Below are 20,347 nucleotides of genomic sequence, written 5' to 3'. Positions count from 1 at the left end.
GGAGCCTTCCTACTACAGTACTCCCAGCTTCCCTCCCCTGCGCTGGGCGCAGGAAACTGGGGAAGCGGCTCCTTCTCCCTCCCGCCGAAGCGCGGCTGGGCTGGGCTGCTGCTCCCCCGTGATTTTGTTTTTGAGAGGGGGCGGAGCTCCTTCGAAATCCCACTCCGCGGACTCCAGGAAAGAAAGAGAGAATAGGATCGCCGGGGAGAGAGAGGGAGGGAGGGGAGGTGTATTGTGTGTGCGTCTTGGTGTCGCGGGGAGAGCGCGCTCGGGTTCTCTCTCCAAGCCCCGGGGTTGTTTCTCTCGCACGCCGCCTACCCCCTACTCGCCTCCAGTGCCGAGGCAAAGCTAGGAGGGCGAGCCTGCTGAGCCGGCGACAGCTCCCTGCGAGCAAGATCGGACTCTCCACGCCCCGCAAGCCGGCACACGGGAGCCTCGTCGAGCCCCGACAGCTGCCCTCTTCGGCGTGGCCCCCATGGAGGAGGACGTTCTGGACAAACTCGAGGACATGGCGTCGGTGCGGGACTTCGACCCTCTCACCGGCAGCATCCCCGCCACCAAAGTGGAGGTCACCGTCTCCTGCAGGTAAATGGGAGGCCGCGTGGGCTCGTGTGCAAGGTGTGCGCGTGTGTCGGGGTGTTGTTGCCTTTGGGGGCGCGCGCACAGCTCCAGGTAGAGAAAGACAGCAAGTTTCTCCTCGCGCAGCCAAGCAGCTGCTGGCAGAGATTTTCAGCGAGGGGGGGAAAGATGTGCAATTTGCCGCTTGCTTGCTCAAAGTTTCTGCTTCTCCCCATAATTCGGCTGGGATTCTGAAAGGCCGATTGGAAAGCGTTTGGAAACTTGAGAGAAAAGGCGCGGTTGAGTTAAGGGGGAAGCACAGCCACAGCAGGTAGAAATAATCCACGCATCAGTTGCCTTGCCTGAGAACTTGAGACGGTAGATGTTATTGGGGGTCTCTGTTGCACATTACCTGTTCTTGAGTATGGTCCGGATTCCATTGTCTTGTAGTGCGTCCCAGATCCTCACTTTAGCAAGGCTATTGGTGAAGGAGGAAAGGATGCCTCAGGAATCACTGGATCAACTTTTGTAGGTGAGGCACTGCATATACTGTAGCTCAAGAAGTATACAGTACTGAGCTCAGAACTCTTCGCAAGAGGAGGCAGATTGTGATGGAGGTGTTTGGGATGTCCCTTCTTGCTCTCTAGACCTGTGATAGCTGATTTTCATCCTGCTGGAATTGTGTGAAGCTGTACCTTGAGAACTGACCCACATCTCTGTGGCAGAGCCTCTGCTCATCATTGACAAGGCTCAGTTCTTGGCATCGCTGGTGGTGAGGCTAGGCAAGACCACCTGCACTCTATATTAAAAGCAGTATCATAGCACCTTAAACAACCTAGGCTTCCCCCAAAGTATCCTGGGGACTGTAGTTTGTTAAGGGGACAGAGAGTTGTTAGGAGACTCCTATTCCCCTCCCAGAGCTACAATCCTCAAGGTGGTATAATATTCAATTCTTCTTTCCAGGGAACTGTAGCTCTGGAAGGGGATTCTGAGCCTCCTAATGACTCTCAGCATCCTTAACGGACTACACTTCCCAGGATTCTTTGGGGGGAAGCCATGACTGTTTAAAGTGCTATGATACAGCTTTCAATGTATAGTGTGGATGAGATCTGGTAGTGCAGCTTCCAGGTGGAGAAGACAAGGGGTGGGACCTCTATGGTCCTCCAACAGTTGTTGGACTTCCAACTCCCATCAGTTTCAGCCAGTGTGGCAAGTAGTGAGTGATGATAGGAGTGGTAGTCATTAGCATCTGGAAAGCCACATGTTACCCGAGCCTGCTATAGATCAACATCTGGAGTGATGCAAATTCACCATCCCTGGAGTAGACAGTTCTGGGCTAGATGGACCAGGGGTTTAACTTGGTCTCTAAGGAACCTTTATATCAAACTGTAGCTTCCACACTGCTTCAACTGCAACAAATTAATTTAAGGAAATAGCTTACCTATGTTATATTTGTAAACCCTGGGAGAAAATTTCTCTTATTTGATAATGAAATGAACATGTATCCAGTGAGGAATAAATTCCTCTTCTTCTAAGCTCCACAAATACAACACTTATATAGAACATCAAAACATGAGGGGTTTAAATATTACTGCTATATAAATATAGACAGCACCTTTAAGCTTTCACACATTATTTTTGTTGTTGGCAAGCTCATGCTGATCAAGGGCTGCAGGGAATTGTTCTGCACAAATGTCTAAAACTGAACTACTTTTACACAAAACGTTTCTCAAACTATAGAATAGGGGGACTCTCCCAGGTCCTATCAATCCCAGCCAGCATGGCTAATGGTCACAGATGAAGGGCATTATAGTTCAATAACATCTGGAGGACTGCATTTTATCCACCCCTGCCATAGATCCATCCTTTTAACATCTAATGTTGCAAAATGCTGCTAGATCACTTAATATGAGACTGAAAAAGTATAGGAAGCCATTTTTTTTCCATAAGCAAAAAATAACAACCACCAAAGTCAACAGCTGGGCAATATATTTATTAGGACCAACTAAAATGTCATAAAATAACGTACAGGCTTTTGAGTTCTGTAGCCTTCATCAGGTTGTTTGCTTTATGTGCAGGCTGATGAAAAGTTCTGCTCAATTTGAAAAGCTTGCTCGCTATTTTGAGACATTTTGATTGGACTTAATAAGGGTATTGCCCAGCTGTGGATTTTGGAATTAATTCAAGATAGTTATGCTGTACGTACAATTGGTAGGGAGATGGAGGTGAGCAGTTGGGGGGCAGCGTGGGTGGGAAAGAGAAGTCACCCTACTTTACTTAACAGATACAATAATGCGGTCTTGTGATGTGCTCCAGGTTAGCAGGGATGGGGGACCTGCTATAATTAATAATAACAATAATGATGATGATAAATTTATTATTTATACCCCATGTTGCTGGACTACAACTCCTATCAGTGCCTTCATGATTTCCCAGAAAGTAGAGCTTTTCCCTCATACACTGAGCAGTGTAACATTTTGGATCTTCATTTCAGCCTGGAGAAGATACAGGGTTTTCTGTGTGTTTGCTAGCTGCATATAATTAGCAGGCTTATTACGAAGGAAGCATCAGACTGAATCGCACACCGTCATGCTTTCTTAACAGTACAATCCAAGCCAAGTGGAGTGAATGGGTTCAGCACTGAATCGGAATGGAACTTTGCATGCAGCATTTCTTCAGCCATCCATGTCCCACTTTCTGAGGGAGAACACTCTTTTGCGCAAGGCCCCCTTAGCATTAAACATGTTCAGATGGAAGGAGAGAGAGAGAGAGAGAGAGGAGGCCCTTTCAGGTGCTTTGAAGGTTTCAGGTTGTACTCAGGCCTCCTGGGAAGGACAAAATACAGGTGCTGTGAGGGCTTTAAAAAACAAAATAACTGGTATATAAATTTGATGAAATGAATAATAAAGAAACTTTTCCAGCTGCAATTCTTGTTTGTATCACATCATAGATGGAAACAAATCTCTGCATGCAGAATTAAGGAGAACTATCTGTAACTCTGGATGTTTCTTTCATACATAAAATAGCCTTGCTTAGAACATAACTTGTGATTAGTTTGCTTTATTAAAGGGGAATTAAAAGAGACTTGTAAGTTGTAAATAACCACTTACCTGGTTACCTGTGGTGAATAGGAATTACCTCCAGATGACCAAGCAGGGAAACATGCAAAGCTCTCCCTCCTTTCCTTTCCAATAAACACAGTTATCTCTTTGTACGTTAACTAGTAAAATTGTTGTGATTGGATATTAGCAAGTGTCTTATTGGGAGGCTTTACTGATATGCTCCCACTGAAACGCACCTCCTTTCATTCATCAGATGGCTTGCAGATAACTCAATTTGCAGATCAGCCTTTGGACAGTGTGAATTCATTCCAGTCAATCAGATGTGTTGGTTTCAGAGTAGTCTCGAGGAAAGCTCGTCGGTTTCTGAATGGAACAAAAGATGTGGGTCGTGACATGAATCATACTCTACTTTTCCTGCCAGAGCTAGGGGCACAACTTCCAGTAAAGTTTGTTCTTTGTGTACCACAGGGAATTTGGTTCATAAGGATAACCTTTTCCTTTTTTTTTAATGATGAGGGAATGGAGAGCTTTTCAATGTGCAGTTGAGGAGAAAGCTAGCTGTTGGGTCCACTCAGACACCGACTGACTCTTCTAGTTGGAAACGGAAACGTAGTCTATACGTATGCTCACAATGGAATTGTAATATTTTGTTACATGCATTTGCATTCAATTTCACAGTGTGGAATTCAGGCTACAGTGGCAAGGATTAGAGCAGGCACCCCCAAACTGCGGCTATCCAGATGTTTTGGACTGCAATTCCCATCTTCCCCGACCACTGGTCCTGTTAGCTACGGATCATGGGAGTTGTAGGCCAAAACATCTGGACGGCCGCAGTTTGGGAATGCCTGGATTAGAGCAATCTTTTGGCCAATTACATGATGCCAGAAATTCATCCAAACCCCAGCTGTTTCGCATAGCTCCTGTTTTCTGATATTCTCATTGTGCACTCAACATCTGGAAACTCTACATCTATAACTCCCAAAGGGAAGAATCTCTTCCTCCACAATTTCCAACAGCCTGGCATCCTGTTGGGCTATAGCTTAGAGTTCTAGGCACTAGGTTTAGGTGCCTGAAGATCTAACTACAGCCCACTGTGAAGGAGGATTGCTGGATCTTTCAAAGTAGTGTGTTCTTTTCATAAGAGTTCTGTAACCACAAAGCATTTTCTTAGTAGGCTGCTAACTAGTTGAGATCTGGTCCTTGCACTGCCAGCCACACAAAAGCCCAGCAGGAGGGAGGTCCATCTGCTTCTGGGTGTATCTGGGTCAAACTATGTGAATGCAATAGACTTGCATATGTTTTAAACATGTAAAATAGCAGCCATGAGGGGGCCTTTGTAGCAGTGGGAGCATAGGAGTTGTGGAGGGGAAGTTTAATTCTCTCCCCCTTCCCATGTAGTCCCAAGAACTGAAGCTGCATTAGGAGGGAAGCCTCTGGACCAGGCATAGGCAACCTTGGCTCTCCAGATGTTTTGGAACTATAACTCCCATGATCCCTGACCACTGGCCCTGTTAGCTAGGGATCATGGGAGTTGTAGTTCCAAAACATCTGGAGAGCCAAGGTTGCCTATGCCTGCTGGACTTTTGATGGGAGAAAGCCCACTAAGTCAAAGGCAAACAGGAAAGAGTTAATAGTCTGGATTGTACATTAAACCAAGGAACCTCAGTGCTTCCTAACTCAAGGAAGCTAGAGCATAAGGATCATTAACCTTTCAGCATTAATGATTGTGCAGAAGAGGGGAGTGGCAGCTGGGTTCTGCCCATAGCTGCCAAGTTATCCCTTTTATTAAGGGATTTTCCCTTATGTTGAATAGGCTTCCTCGTGAGAAAAGGGAAAACTTGGCAGCTATGGTTCTGCCCACCCCCCAAAAACCCCTGAAGCTATGTGATGCGATGAGCACCAACCACTGACATTTTCTCTTCCACACAACCATTAAAGGGAACCCTTTTACTGAAAGATAGGCCAGTTGTGAACCATGATCAATGTGGCAATCAATGCATTACTCTGAGTTAACCCATCCATCTCTCTATCTGGTATTGTCTTCATCTGACTGACACTTGCTCTCCAAAGCATCAGCTAGAAATCTTTCCTAGCACCTAAAATTATGGAATTCGCTAGCACATGCTTTGCAAGCATTTGGCCTGAACACACAAGGGTAAAAATGCATAGAGTGGGGCAGGAATGCCCACCCCCTGCCCCCAATATCCCATGCATGCTAGCCCCACCCGACTTCATTCTTGTCCTTTGCATGTTTAGCACAAAGGTCTGAAGGGGGTGTGTACGCAGGTTGAGTTGAATGTGCTTGGAAGCCTGCCCACAATGTGTTTCCAATTGCAAGGAGACTTCAAAGTCCATTTGTTGGCCCTGTGGAAGAGCCCAGGGGATAAAGGGGCAAGGCAGATCAGTTGACATGGAGAGCTTTTAGTGGGCAACTTGCGTAGACAAGGGTTGGAAGGAAACTTAGGCCTTCAAGCTTCTGCCTCCTAGGCTCTGCTCCCTTTTGGAGAACTAGGGACTGCGACAGTGCCAACCTTTTGTCCTAGAGAAGGGCACATTTTCTGCATCCCATGGCCTCCCTGCTGGTGTGCTCCCTGTGCGGTTGGACTGGCAAAGTACTGTGGGAGACACTCAGTTCCTCAGGCCCAAGAGAAAGTGTTTGTGATGGTCCTGGCCCTGCTTCTAAAGACCCTGGTGATGTTATCTAACTGGGCTCCTTTTAGCCTCGAGTTCCTGGTCTTCTAATCACCAGTATCAGGCTCAGAGCCAGGAACCTGGGCTGGCTCCGTAGCCTCTGACCTAGTATCTGAAGTCACGACAAACTCATCCAACATGCTTGGAAGCCCCCTTCAGATCACCCCATGTGGTGTAAAAAGTTCACGGTGGATCAGATACACCCAATGTTCATGGGCCTGTTGAGGTCAGGGCTGGCAGATGTAGCCCTCCCCCCCTATAGTTTCCCTGCCCCCCCACCCCTGCCCAAATGCTTGGAGAGGGCTAAAATCCGGTAATAGCTGCTATCCTAAATGGCTTTAAAGTGAGATTAGGCAAATGCATGTGGGAAAGGGCTATTGGTCACCACTAGCTATTATGGCTATATAACACCTCCAGAATCGGAAGCAGCATGCCTCAATACTAGTTGGCTATCACAACAGGAGAAGCCCATTGCGCTCATGTCCTGTTTGTGTGCTTCCTATAAGCATCTGATCAACCATTGTGGAAAACAAAATGCTGGAGCAAGATAGGCCAGGCATCCCCAAACTCCGGCCCTCCAGATGTTATGGCCTACAACTCCCATGATCCCTAGCTAACAGGACCAGTGGTCGGGGAAGATGGGAATTGTAGTCCAAAACATCTGGCGGGCCGAAGTTTGGGGATGCCTGAGGTAGGCCTTTGGTCTGATGCAGCTAGGCTCTTCTGATATGCTCAGCCACTGAGTTATAGGGCCTCCCCCATGTTGAGTTTTCTTCAGCATGTCATTTCTATCCAAGAATTTCATCCCTTCTTCTTCTTTGTCAATATGTCACTTCTATTCAAGAATTTCATCTCTCTGCTTCTAGTGATCATTACTGCTACCCTCCCTGCCCTGCATTTACATCAGATGTTACTTAAGAAGATTTGTGTGGCATTGTCTGCCTTCCAGTTCTTTGATACCAAGATAGATGCTGTCTTGCGTTACAAACTGGAATGAGCAGTTCAACGATTTTTCGTATCTGAAACTCTTTCAGAACCCCTGGGTGAATATTGTCTGGGACTGGTCTCTTATTACTGTTTAACCTATCAATTTGCTCTGAAACCCTTTCTGCTGGCACTTCCATTTGTGATGAGATTTTTCTTTCTTTCCAGATTTATCACCTGGGGGGGGGGGGAAGAGGAAAAGTCAGGTGTTGGTATCTCCTTGGTGACAACTTTCATTCAGATATCTGTCATTTGTGCTGTGTACAGTTTTGTGGCCCTTCTTTCTGCAATAGGTTTCATATTTCTAATGCATTATTTTAACATTTCCTTTTTTGTACATTTCAATAGATTTTTTTAAAAAAAGAATTCTCTTGTTAAGTAGTTTATTAATAGGTGTGTCAAATTAGTGATCATTTGGTTTTCCATGTTTAGAACCTGACATCTTGGTTAACTTGTTTTCCTTTTCTACTTCCACCTTTCCTCCCATATTAATAGTTCTAACACATTTCTCTTCTACAACAGCAATGGCAAGAGTATAAAACATTGATAAGGGATTTAAAAAATGTGCATTATGGAAATCTTTGGAAATCTTTGTTTCTCACTCTTATCAAAATTCTGGAAGTTAATTCAAGGAAGTTTGGGAGACAAACCTTTTGAGTCTGTACCTCTCATAATACCTGAAATATGAGTTGCCAATTTTAGTGCCATCTTTGGAAGTAAAATAAATATAAATCCCTTTATGATGGAGAACCCTTTGAATCTCCCTAACTGGCCACCTGTTCCCATCACAGAGATTGGAAAGTTGATCCTATGCCCTTTTAAAATGTGTTTTTTTGGGGGGGGCGTTTATTGGGCTGTTGTGGTTTTATATTTTTATTTTATTCTGTGAACCGCCTTGAGACCTCTGGGTATAGGGTGGCAAATAAATTCAGTAAATAATAATCATAATAAATAATAATTTTGACACTTTGGCCTGGGAAAGCACTGGGAGAAGATATAATTCCTCCTGCGATTTCCCCTTTCCTCCCCTAATAATAGTTCTAACAAATGTATCAATAAAAATGCACAGTGGGATTGATCAAATAATGCACCTTCTTTATCACAAGAAATCAGACCAACCATGCCTTCGCTCTTGAAATGATATCCCATGGAGTTTGAGCTGGAAAACAAACAAACAAGCAGATTTAACCACAAAAGGAACGGCTGGCCAAGATCAGCTTGGACAAAAAACAAAAGAGAACAACTCTTACTGTTATCAACGCAAGCTGTCAGTGTTGAAGAAGATATTTCATATAAGTGATTCCTAGTGTTAATTTATATACGATACAGCCACTTTGTGTGCCCGAGGAGAAGGAGAATATATACTACACAGTCATCTGCGTATGTATATTGGCTGTTATAGTTGAGTCAGCCCCAGGCGGAGCTTGTGTGGCGTAGAGTGTTCTGGGGTGAGGAGAGTCCTGTAGTTTATAAGTTTATGTCTTTGTTCCATTATGAGTCAACTTGAGTCCCTTTGGGGCATGTTACTCTCCTAGAATCATTTAACTCATACCGGTAGTGGCTGGTGAAGCCATTCAATGAGGGAAACCCTTGACTGCTATAGCAGGTCATTCTGAGGTGGAGGAAGATTCCTGCCTACAATGGTAGCAGACAGCAGGTGGCAGAAGCAGTGGTGGTTCTTTGAGCATGGCGCAGACACATGGTTGCTCACTGTCTCGTTGCCCTGGCATAAACTCTTGTTGTCCAGGAGGCCAACTAGCCAGGAAGCAACCATGGGAGGTATTCAATTAAGTTTTACTCAGAGAAGACCCACTGAAATTAGTGAACTTAACTATGTTAGGGCCACTGATTTCAATAGGTCTACTCTGAGTAAGACCTAGTTGAATACTGCCCAGAGGGTGGATTTCAACTAATGAGCCCTCCCTGTGCAAAGACCCAGTGGCGGAGGAAGCCTCTTGGGTACCTGGAGTGGCGCACCAGGGGCGGGGCAAACCAGCCATAGGGGCAAGTGAACCACCCACAGGGAGGGACAGGACAGGGGGCCACGGCGCCCATTCCCACCTCCCTTCATTGTTTGCTTGCCTGCCTCCTTCCCGTCCTCTCCCCTGCCTTCCTGCCTCCTCCAGTTGGGAGCGTAGGGTAATGGTGTGCTGCTCGCCGGCTACTCCTGAATAGGGCAGGGTGATTGCAGCCCACCCAGAGGGGGCGATCCAGCGTGGCGGCCAGGCCAGGGGGTGGGATCCAGCGCAGCAGCCCACGGGGGGGGGCGTCATCCAGCATAGTGGCTAGTCCGGGGGTGCAATCCAGCGCGGTGGACCAGCCGGGGGGGGTGTGCGATCCGGCCCGGCCACGATGGGTCCTGGCTGGGATGTTGTCACCCCCCCTCAGGGATGACACCTGGGGTGGACCGCCCCCACCCGCTCCGCCTCTGCAAGGACTTAGAAATGTAGAGTTCTAAGGCAGCTCCAAGGGTCGTCTGCTCCAACCTCCTTCAAAGCAGGAATTATAACTAAAGAATTCCTGACAGATGGTCATCCAACCTCTGTCTAAAAGCCTCTGTTGAAGGAGACTCCACCACCTTCCACTAGTGCAATGGGGCTTTCCCACCTCCTTCCACATGTCCCCTGCACCCCCTCAGTTGTCTCGAGGACAGATTGGGAGAATCCCCAAAACAGCCTACAGGGGAAGGAGAGGGCAGCTCCCTCCATCAGTGCAAACATTTCTGCTTGCCCCATCGAAAGAGCTGCCCGGCGCTCTGTTTAATTCCTCCCAATGTGCTTGCCCTGTGCTGACTGAACTGCCACTCAGCGACTGTGTGCATGCATGGTGCTGCCTGAGACATATCCTGCCTCCGCTGCTGCTTCTGACTGCTGCTGGTAAGCAAGGGAAATCCAGCTTCCCCCTCCATCACACTACTGTGGCAGACAGTCAGCAACTCCTATTAGCAACTGACTTCTCTGACAGCCAGCCGTGTCACAGAGGTGGTGACTGAGCTTTGGAGGAGAAATAATGTGTAAATGTAGCTGCTATCAGGTCTGGACTTGCCAGAGGCCTTGTCTCCTCCTCAGAGAGTGAATGCCGAAAGATGGTGGGGGTTTTTCTGTTTTTTTTTGTTTCTGTTAGCAACTTTGAGGTTTACCCAACCAGCAAAGTACAGGAAAACCCCAAGCTAGGTCAACACCACTGTCAGCTCTTCGTCTAGCCCACTTTGAGCCTGAATTTCATCTTTCCTGAAAGTCATTTGTGCCACGAGCCCCACAAAAAACATCTTGGCAGGACTGGTGGGGGTGGGGAGAGGAATGGGACAGTAGTGCCAGGAAGGAAAATAAAAAGAACCTGCTGGATTGGATCAGGCTAATGGCCCATCTGGTCCAGGACTCTGTTCTCACAGTGGCCAACCAGATGCCACTGATGAGGGAGGCAGGAAGGAACCAGCCCCTGCTCTGGCTCCTGCTAGGTAGGAGATCTTCATGGCAACTCAGGAGGGGCTTGCACCTGCGAACCAGCTGAGGGGACCCCACCTCTATCCCCTAAGAGGCACCATCTCATGGACAGGCATGAGCAGACCCAGCCTACTCACAAGAGTGCCCACTTACCTGCCCAATCCCATTGCTCAGAGAAATGTTTTTGTCCCCCTCTCCTAACACAAGAGCTCATGGGCATCCAGTGAAGCTGAAAGTTGGAAGACTCAGGAGAGAGGAACGAAAGTGCCTCTTCACACAGTGTGTAATTAAACTAGGGAACTCGCTCAGATTGGAGGCAGCGATGGCCTCCAGCTTGGTTGGCTTGAATAAATTCATGGGGGAGAAGGCTATCCATCGCTGCTAGCCAGAATGGCTATGCCATAGCTGTCAACCCTCCCTTTTTTGTGTGGGAAATACCCTTATTTCAATCCATTTCCCACTGCTATCCCGGATTGTTAGATATCCCGTAAATTTCCCAGATAAGGAAGCAGCTCCTCTCCCTCCCTGCTGGCCAGGGAGGCTCTACTCTGCACCCCCCTCCCCCGCGAGGGAGCAGCCAGTCGCCGCCCGGTAAAACGCCTCACTTGGCGGCTGGCTGCTCACTCACTTGGCGAGTGCTGCCGGAAATCGATTTCTGGTGTCGCTCTGCCCATGTCTGCGCAGTGGAAATTGGTTCTGTGCATGTCCAGACATGCGCAGAACCTATTTCCGGTTCCGTGCCACTGGGTGAGGCTGCTGATCCCTTATTTTCCAATCCAGAATTTGACAGCTATGGGCTATGGTATACCTCCAGGGCTGGAGGGAGTGATGCTTCTGGATGCCAGTTGCTGGAAGCCAGCCAAGGGGTGGCAATGGAGAGTGGTCTTGTGCTCAGGTTCTGCTTGCTGGTTCCCCAGAGGTATCTGGGTGACCCCCATGACAACAGGATCCCCGGCCTGGCCCAGCAGACACTCCTCATGTTCTTATGTACAAGAACTACAGCTCCCATCAGCCCTGGCCATTGGCCTTGCTGGGAGTTGGTGTCTACCTGGAGGGCCAAAGTTTTCCCTATTCCTCTTCTGGTGATTGAACCCATTTCCAGAGGCTAGCATCACTTAGATTCTCTCCCTGCAACCACCCCTGTGCACAAGAGAAGGAAAAGAGCAGAGCAGATTGTAAAAGGATTCAGGATGATTGCATGCAGCTGCGAAAGACAGAATATTCCAATATTTCAGTAATACAATAAGAGCAAGGAACCCAGCAGAGCTATGCTGTGAATGTAAATTCAAATCTATAATATATAATGCACAAGGATAATAGATTACAATGATAAATCACATTTGATTTGGGGAGCCAGCTGGAAGCACGAAGTAACAACTCACTCCGGTAGCAGCCTGCGATCTCAGTGCTTGACCTTTGACATATGCAAATAAAGAAGCCAGCTGTTGGAGAAAAAATATATCATTTTTCTCCTCAAAGCTTGGATATTTTGTAGCTATTTCACTGCTTCCAGTTCCATATTTTAGTAAATTTGACCTTCTGTTTTCTCCTTGCAAATGGAAAGGCTCCCTCCAGAGTGTCGGGGGGAAGGGCTCTAATGTTTCAACAGAGCTTTCATGAGGGATCAGATTCACTAAATCAGTGTATTTCATCCCCACAAGTCACAGAAGGATTCCAAGGTCAGCATGGCTGCCCCTCCACCCATCTAGAGATGTGGGCCATAAGTTCACCCTCTGTGCGATTAGAGTTGGGCAAGGGGAGAGTGGAGACCAGCCCTTTAACCCTGCAGGTCATGGCCTGGGGATTTTGCAGTGTGCAAAGACTGAAAGCAAGATGAGGTTCAAACTGTTTCAGAGGCTAGGGCTTCTCCAGGTCAAGAAAGCACAACCCTATCACCATCCTCTAAACTCTTGTTGGATTGGCAGCAGTGGCTCAGCTGCAGTGTCTGTGAAGCCCCGACTTTGCCACCACCAGGGGCATAGCCAGGCACCCGGGGCGGCAAATTGACATGCCCCCGGGGGGACGCGGCATCGCTACGTAATGACGCATGCATTGCTACTTAACGATGCATGCATCGCTACGTAGAGGGGGATTGCACCCCCCCCCGTGAATTCAAAACGGAGCCTGGGCGCTCCGTTTAGAAATCGCGGGGGGGGGATCCCCCTCTACCTAGCACGCATGTGCAGCGGGATGCTGCACATGTGTGAATCACGCCACCCCGGGACTTCTAAACAGAGCCTAAACGGAGCGTCCAGGCTCCAGGTAGATAGCTCCGTTTAGGCTCCGTTTAGAAGTTGCGGGGGGGGGGGCGTCCAGGCTCTAGGTAGACAGCCCACTGGCGCAGCATGCCCGCCGCACCAGTGGGCTATCTGCCTGGAGCCTGGGTGCCCCGTTTAGGCTCTGTTTTGAAGTCACGGTGTGTGTGTGTGTGTGTGCAATCCCCTCTACGTTGTACGCATGCGCAGCATCCCGCTGCACATGCATGCTAGGTAGAGGGGGATCGCCCCCCCCACGACTTCTAAATGGAGCATCCAGGCTCAGGCCCTGTTGCCACCCCCCCTCCAGCAGGCACCCGCGCAGCGCCCAATCACTCGGCAGGCAGCTCTCTCTTTTTTTGCTTTCCTCCCGAGGATGCCGTGCAGAGGCGATGGGCGGGGGCGCGGTCCCAAGTGACACCCCCTCCAAAGCGGTGCCCGGGGCGGACCCCCCCGCCCCCCGCTTACTCCACCCCTGGCCACAACCTTGTCCTGCCTTGGTCCCATCCAAGTAAGCAAAGGTGACACCATCCTAACACACATGCTGCTAGCGTGTTAGGGGCTGACCTAGTGAGGAACCTTCTCACATAGACTCCCTGCCTGATTTAGAGCCCTGGAAACTCCAGCTTCTAAGTCCTGTGGGGATCCTGTGTGAGTGCGGCAGGTTGCATAATATGGCCACAATTTTAGATGACTTCGAAGTGCATTAGAAACATTCAAGGGAGATACAGGTCTGTGGCAAATTAATCCGGGGCATGTTTATTCTTAAGTCTCACTGCACTTACTGTGAATGAGGTCAAACAAGCAGCGACTGAAACCAGTCAAGATAGAGGTAGGGGGGGGGGGTTAGATGGTCCTAATGCTCTAGATGGGGGCTGCCTTACCTGTGATAGACAGAGTAGCAATTGCTCCATCAGATCAGGGCCAGAGCCTATGGTTGTTCTCACAGCCTCCTTTGCTTTTTGGCAGGCAGGTGTCAAGGGTTATCAGGAAGGAGCTACTTTCCCGCCATGCCTGCTACTACACAGCTTTACGTTAAGAGATGGCAACATTGGATATATCCGTTTACGAAGGCTGTGCCTTTTTGATGGAGTAGTGATGAATTTGCATTCATCCAAATTGGCGTAACTTCTGAGATTGACTGCTGTAATGCGTTCTATACAAGGCCTGCCTCCTGTCAGATTTTGGGGTGCAGAAACATATTCAGATTGATTGTCTGCAGCTGTACTGGCTGCCAACTAGGTTCTGAGCCCAAATCATGGTTCTGGTTCTTAACTTTTCAAGTCCTTTGTGGCCTGGCCTGAAATGCACATCTTAGAAACCGATGACCCCTACAGCTCTTTAGGCTCTGCAGGACCTTTATGACAAATTGCCTCAAGGCTCTGGAATAACCTCTCAGAAAAGGGTCATCAGTTGTTTCTTAGTTGTTTCTCCCTGTTGGCTTTTCTGAAAAGATGAAGGGTTATCTTTCCCAAAAAGCCTTTGACTCTAAAGCTTTGTATTGCTGCTGCTGCTGAAGTTTTCTGGCTTAAAAGAAAACACGAATGGGAAATTTTGGTTTATGTTTTCACTGTGTTTCTATGGTTTGGGTTATTATTGTACATCTCTTCAGGCCTGGGAAAGGTAATGAGGGGCAGTGTGGTGTAATGGTTAGAGTGTTGGACTAGGTAAGGTAAAAAAAGGGTAAAGGACCCCTGGATGGTTAAGTCCAGTCAATGGTGACTATGGGGTGCGGCGCTCAACTTACTTTCAGGCCGAGGGAGCTGGCATTTGTCCACAGACAACTTCCCGGGTCATGTGGCCAGCATGACTAAACCGCTTCTGGTGCGATGGAACACTGTGATGGAAACCAGAGCACACGGAAAAGCTGTTTACGTTCCCGCCACTACTTGCACTGGTGTGCTTTCGAACTGCTAGGTTGGCAGGAGCTGGGACAGAGCAATGGGAGCTCACCCAGTCGCAGGGATTCGAACCACCAACCTTCTGATCAGCAAGCCCAAGAGGCTCAGTGGTTTAGACCACAGCGCCACCCACATCTATGGCCTGGCAGACCAGGGTTCAAATCCCTACTCAACCAGGCATTGATGGGATGGCTGCAGAAATGGCATGAAGATTCTACTAGTTCTTGGTGAATCCCAGGGGTGCACTGCACGGATGAGGAAGGATCACAGACCCAATAATTCTAGCCTCTAATGTAAAGGAGGAATGCTATAGTTAGTATTTTTGTGTTGCTTAATTCAAGTCTGCAACATGCCCTGCCCATTTCTGCAGTTAGCACATACTACCAGCTTCAGCACACAGCAAGAGACTCCCTGCTTGTCAGGATGACTGATGGAGGAGCAACTGGCTTCCTGCTGTCCACACAGGACCATCGATCCCAAAGGGGGAAAGTACTTGGCTTTTCCACAGGCGCTTCCCGCCCTTAAATTCCAACATATTCCCTTCTGCCGCTCTCCACTTTGCTCGCTTCATCCCTCCTTAATTAATCTTCCTTCCCAGGACTCGTTTCCATGTGGCACAGCAGAGCATCGCTGCCACCTCTATTTACGGCGACACCACAGCTGTGTCTGAAGCTGCAATTGGGATGGCAGCTCTGTCATGGGATAAGCTGGGTAATGGCAGAACATCTCCATCATTTCAAGAGGGGCAACGTGGCCCAGAGTAACCCACACCTTGTACCATCCCTGGCAGACAAGACTGGCGCTGCATTCTTGCAGACCCTGCGAGTCAGCTCTGTGTGAGATCATGCGCAACCACTCTATCCTTACGAGAGTTATTGCTTGGTTTCATTTCATAACTCCTCCTTAGGAAGCGGTTTCAACCGGAATATAGTTGGGAGACAATTAACTTTAGAGTGAGACTCTTGCGCGATTGAAAATGCAACTTCAGAAAGTGCCCTTTGTAGCGAGCTGAGGTCTTCCTTGAAACAGTACCAGAGTAAAGAGCTTGGGCCGAGGGGAGGCAGCCTCATTAACTGGGAAATCCTTGAGAGAGTAATAAGCACAGCCTCCATCATCTTTCAAGTTGTTTGGTCTCTCTCACTACAAGGGCAAGGAGGGGGAGGCTGAGATCCCAGTGAGCCCGCAGTGGGCCTGACAAATCTCCCAATCTAGGCTTCTTTCTCTCCGACACAGCAGACTCTGGATGAAAGCAGATGGATTTTTCATTCCATGGCATTCTGGGTTGTGCGTTTGTGAGGGTGATTAAGGAGGAGATAGAGAGCCGTGGGTGCCGTGCCTTCGATGTTGCGCTCTCCCAACAGCTGTAAACCAGACACCCGGATTCTGATTGATTTTCTTCTAATGCAAAGCAAATATGAAAGGGGGCAGAAGCCTAATTTCAGCGCCAGTTTTGAGCATCAGCCTTAACAAGCCTTTAAATAGGATTAAAGCATTTCTCTGATGACTCTCAGGTTTCCCTCTTGGATCTTCTTCAAGGAATATTAATCCCCCTCCATTGCACAGGGCAGCTTGTGCTGCCAAGGCAGAAAATGCAGCATAACATTTCTTCCTTAATGCTTTATTGCCATCGCTACCCCCCAAGCCCCATAGAACTCCACAACATCATGGAGGGGGTTAACAGTGAGGTTAAACTATGCATATTTCATTTCTGAAAGTCAATGGATTTGAGTGACTCGTGTGGCTTCCAATTAATAGATGCATAGATAAGACTGCCTCGCTATCTAGAAGAATATTTTTGGTGCTCTGAATGTATTTGGTGATCCCAATGAATCACCGGATTCTGACTCTCCCGGAAGAGTCGATACACTTCTTGAAAGGTGTTCAAGATAAAATGAGAGAATTGGTGTGATGTAGTAGATCAGTGATGGCCAAACCTGGCCCTCCGGCTGTTTTGGGACTACAACTCCCACCACCCCTAGCTAACAGGACCAGTGGTCAGGGATGATAGGAATTGTACTGTAGTCCCAAAACAGCCAGAGGGCCGAGTTTGGCCATCAATGTAGTAGATGGTGTGCTGGACTTTGGCTGGGAAGAGTTGAGTTCAAATTCCTGCTGAGAAGCCTGGGGTAGCCTTGGGCCAGTCACATTGTGTCAGGCTAATCTCCTTCACATGATAAAAAAATTCTGAAGAAGTATGCATGCACACGAAAGCTCATACCAATAACAAACTTAGTTGGTCTCTAAGGTGCTACTGAAAGGAATTTTTTTTATTTTGTTTCGACTACGCCAGACCAACACTGCTACCTACCTGTAACTACCCCTTCACATGGTTGTTGTGAAGATAGAATATTCCATGTTTTCATGGATAGAGTTCACTTAGGTACAAGTGGCACGAATAGAATGGCCATCAATTTATTAAATAAGGGAACAATCTCAACTCCTCACCCACCCAGCCCAGCCCAGCAGAGGGTGAGGGGCAAGCAGATTGCTGCCCCAGCCTGGAGGGGTTGAAAAAAATCAGGCCTGGTTTGAGTGCAATTCTATCATATGGTGGCCGTGGGATGCCTCAGCCCTAACCCAGAAAGTCCCTTTGATGGGTTACTGGCAGGATTTCCACTGGTAGCACTTCTAGTTTCCTAGGCAGAAGTGGGGTTCAGTGCTGAAAGAGTGACCCTGGCATCCCTTCCTAGGTGGGGGCCACTGGGAGGCTGATGGAGGCCAGCTCTTTCAGTCTGCAGACATCATCAAAAAGAGCAAATTATAACACATTGCAAGCTCCATGTGGGAGTAAACATAAAACTCAAGATAGAACAGAGTTTTGGATTAAGTCTTTACCAAATCAAAAGTAAAAATAGGGGAGATAATGTGTTAGAATGAACCTCCTCCACAATCACTTGAAATGACACAAGCAAATGATGGTATTTATGAAGGGCAATAAATAATTGTATTAGGGGAATGACTTCCCATCTCACCTATGTGCACCCAATGCCATCCTAAGATCTGCTCCAGAGGTTTGGGGGAACCCCAAGAATGGATTTTAAAGGTAATTTGGGGGGAGGAGAAGGAGAACATCACATTGCACAAGACGAAATTCTTGCACTGATGTAACCAGTGACTTAGTCCTACATTGTATTCCTCCCAATCCCAGAGTGTGCTAAGAAATTGCTTTTGCTCTTGTTTATTATGATTGTATATTAATAGTAATAGAACTGGCCTATATACTGTGTGAGCAATTGCGAAATCTGGGTCGTATGTCACAGATTTGTCTGATATATTTTAGGGGAAACATTCGCTACATCATAGGTTCCCTGTTTTGTACCAGCTGAGGAGCAGTCCCATAATTCTTCCTCCTCCCATCTGTATCTTTGAATTCCCAGCTGTTGATGGATGGCTACTTTGCTTTAGTAAGTGGCAAATAAATTAATATTACATTTTGCTGCTGCTTTTGTTACTGGATCAGGTGAAATTGGGAGCTCTGTCTGGATCTGTTCACCCTGGCTTCACTTTTCAAAGAGAAAAGAAGACCTGTGACTTCCCCCCTTCCCCTCCTGTTGGCTGAAGATTGCTTTTATTTTGCTTAGATGTACAAGACTGGTGTTCCTTTCTCCTTAGTCATATACGGATTGCTTTACCCTCAAAAAAACCCCTCCCTCAAGTTACGGTATATGCATATACACTCCAGTATATCTTGTAGAAGTGTTAATTTATGCAGCGCTAAATCAAGCACAAATTAATGTTAAGCATGTGGTATTAACCGTCTCTCCCCTCGTTAGACTACAGTTATTACCTGGTAGAACTTCATTTATCTCTTGCAATTTGCATAGCTAGCTGCCCTTTATCAAGTTAGCCCATTGATCATTCTGGCCCTCTATGTCTACATAGACATTGACTGGTAGCAGCTCTTCACTGTTACAGACAGGAGGCTTCCACAGGGCTTGAAGAAGGGGCAAAGCAGGTGATCTTACCACTGAGCTCTAGCCCATTTCCAATTACTTCTTGCTGCCTTTCCCAGGTGCCTTTTGCAGCTTCAACACAGGGAGAAATCCAGCAGCTCCTTCTTGGTGCAGTAATGAAGGGACATGTAGAAGCCTACAAAATCCACTTTTCCCACTTGAAGTTCTGACTTAGCACAGCAATAAACCTGGCATTGCTATCACCTCTGTTTCCATCTGAAGCTGGCATTCCCGCACTGTTTCTTTACTCCCTGTGGGACTAAATGGCAGGACTCGGTTGCAGTTATGAGAGTACTCCTAGCCAAGTGGAAACATGGAGCTCTGTCACATGTGGGACACATGCACAAGCAGAGAACAATTGACTTTGACTTCCCAGCAACACATCATTGTCAACATCAAAATTTCTATACCACCCTTCAACCTAGGACTAATCCAAAACTAATATAAAGTTGGTGCCTGGTGGTTCTCACTGGGGAGAGTGTCCACAGGTGGCAGGGCAGCCACTACTGAAAATGCCCTCTCTTTTGTCACAACCCTCTGAATCTCCCTCAGAGCGGATACCCAGAGGCACTGGTGCCATCTCCAGAGGGGCCCTGGGTGTCTGGGCACACACAATTTTTCTACTGTGGTTGCCCGGCCTCTGCCTGCCACCACCACTGCCTTACCTTCTGCTCTCTGGGGCTGTGGCAGTGACTGAGCCGGGGCCTCTGCCTCCACCATCTCCACGGGACGTGGGCATCCATGTTCCACTGCCCCACCCCCACTGCCGCTGCAAAAGCATGTTCCCAACAGAGGCCCCTTGGCAGAGGCCCTGGCCCAGTCACCACTATGGCACTCGAGAGTGGCAGCAGTGGACAGAGGTCAAGCAGTGTGTGCCGCTGGGCACCCACAGTCTGGGCCCCAAGGTGGCTCCTCTACCTGGAGAAGGGTCTCAGATGTTGATCTAAGGGTATGGACAGGTTCCTGTCAACAGAGGCATTCCATTAAGTATTGGGACATTAATTTGAGATGTGTCTTTCCCCACGCATTAGACACTACTGTAAGACAACTTAAGTATAAATGTTAGGTGAGACTGGCATCAAATGGATTGACCAGCTGTAGTGCTTTTGCCCATTGCATTTTGTACCAAATTTTACAAAAGAAGGCAACTCTGGCAGCTGGGTCTTAGCTTATTTTCTTTCTTACACATGGAACCATGAGATGTTTTTTGGGGGGAAATGACAGGGAGAGAATATCCAGAGTGAATAATGAAGCAATTAAAAAGTCTAGCAAAGTTGAAGCCCTTTGGAAATGTGGAAAGTAACTGGAGAGAATTAAAACAGCCTTTCTCCTGCAGTTGGTGACAGAGAACAGAAGATCATCACAAGGTACTTTGTTTATGACAAAAGCTGATGTCTTCGATGGGCTTAATTGTCTGGAGTTAACCTAGGAGATGGAGGCAATTATGCACCTTGTATTACAGAGGGTTGAGCACAACTGCATGGAAGGTGGAAACAAATT

The 20,347-nt window shown here is 47.8% G+C and overlaps 1 protein-coding gene across 1 annotated transcript in view; it reads left to right on the top strand.

The window, feature by feature from the left end:
• The first annotated feature begins 238 nt into the window (after positions 1 to 238).
• Positions 239 to 20,347, top strand: part of LOC118088691 (copine-5) — a 122,425-nt gene continuing 102,316 nt past the window's right edge. The window contains exon 1 of the mRNA XM_060276994.1: positions 239 to 585. Within this exon, the coding sequence (XP_060132977.1) occupies positions 476 to 585 (110 nt within the window). The 5' untranslated portion in view covers positions 239 to 475. The remainder of the gene's footprint in view (positions 586 to 20,347) is intronic.

Source organism: Zootoca vivipara, chromosome 7, assembly GCF_963506605.1.
Source record: "Zootoca vivipara chromosome 7, rZooViv1.1, whole genome shotgun sequence".
NCBI lineage: Eukaryota > Metazoa > Chordata > Lepidosauria > Squamata > Lacertidae > Zootoca > Zootoca vivipara.
Note: the sequence above shows the minus strand (reverse complement) of the source record. Positions and strands in the feature narration are given on the sequence as shown.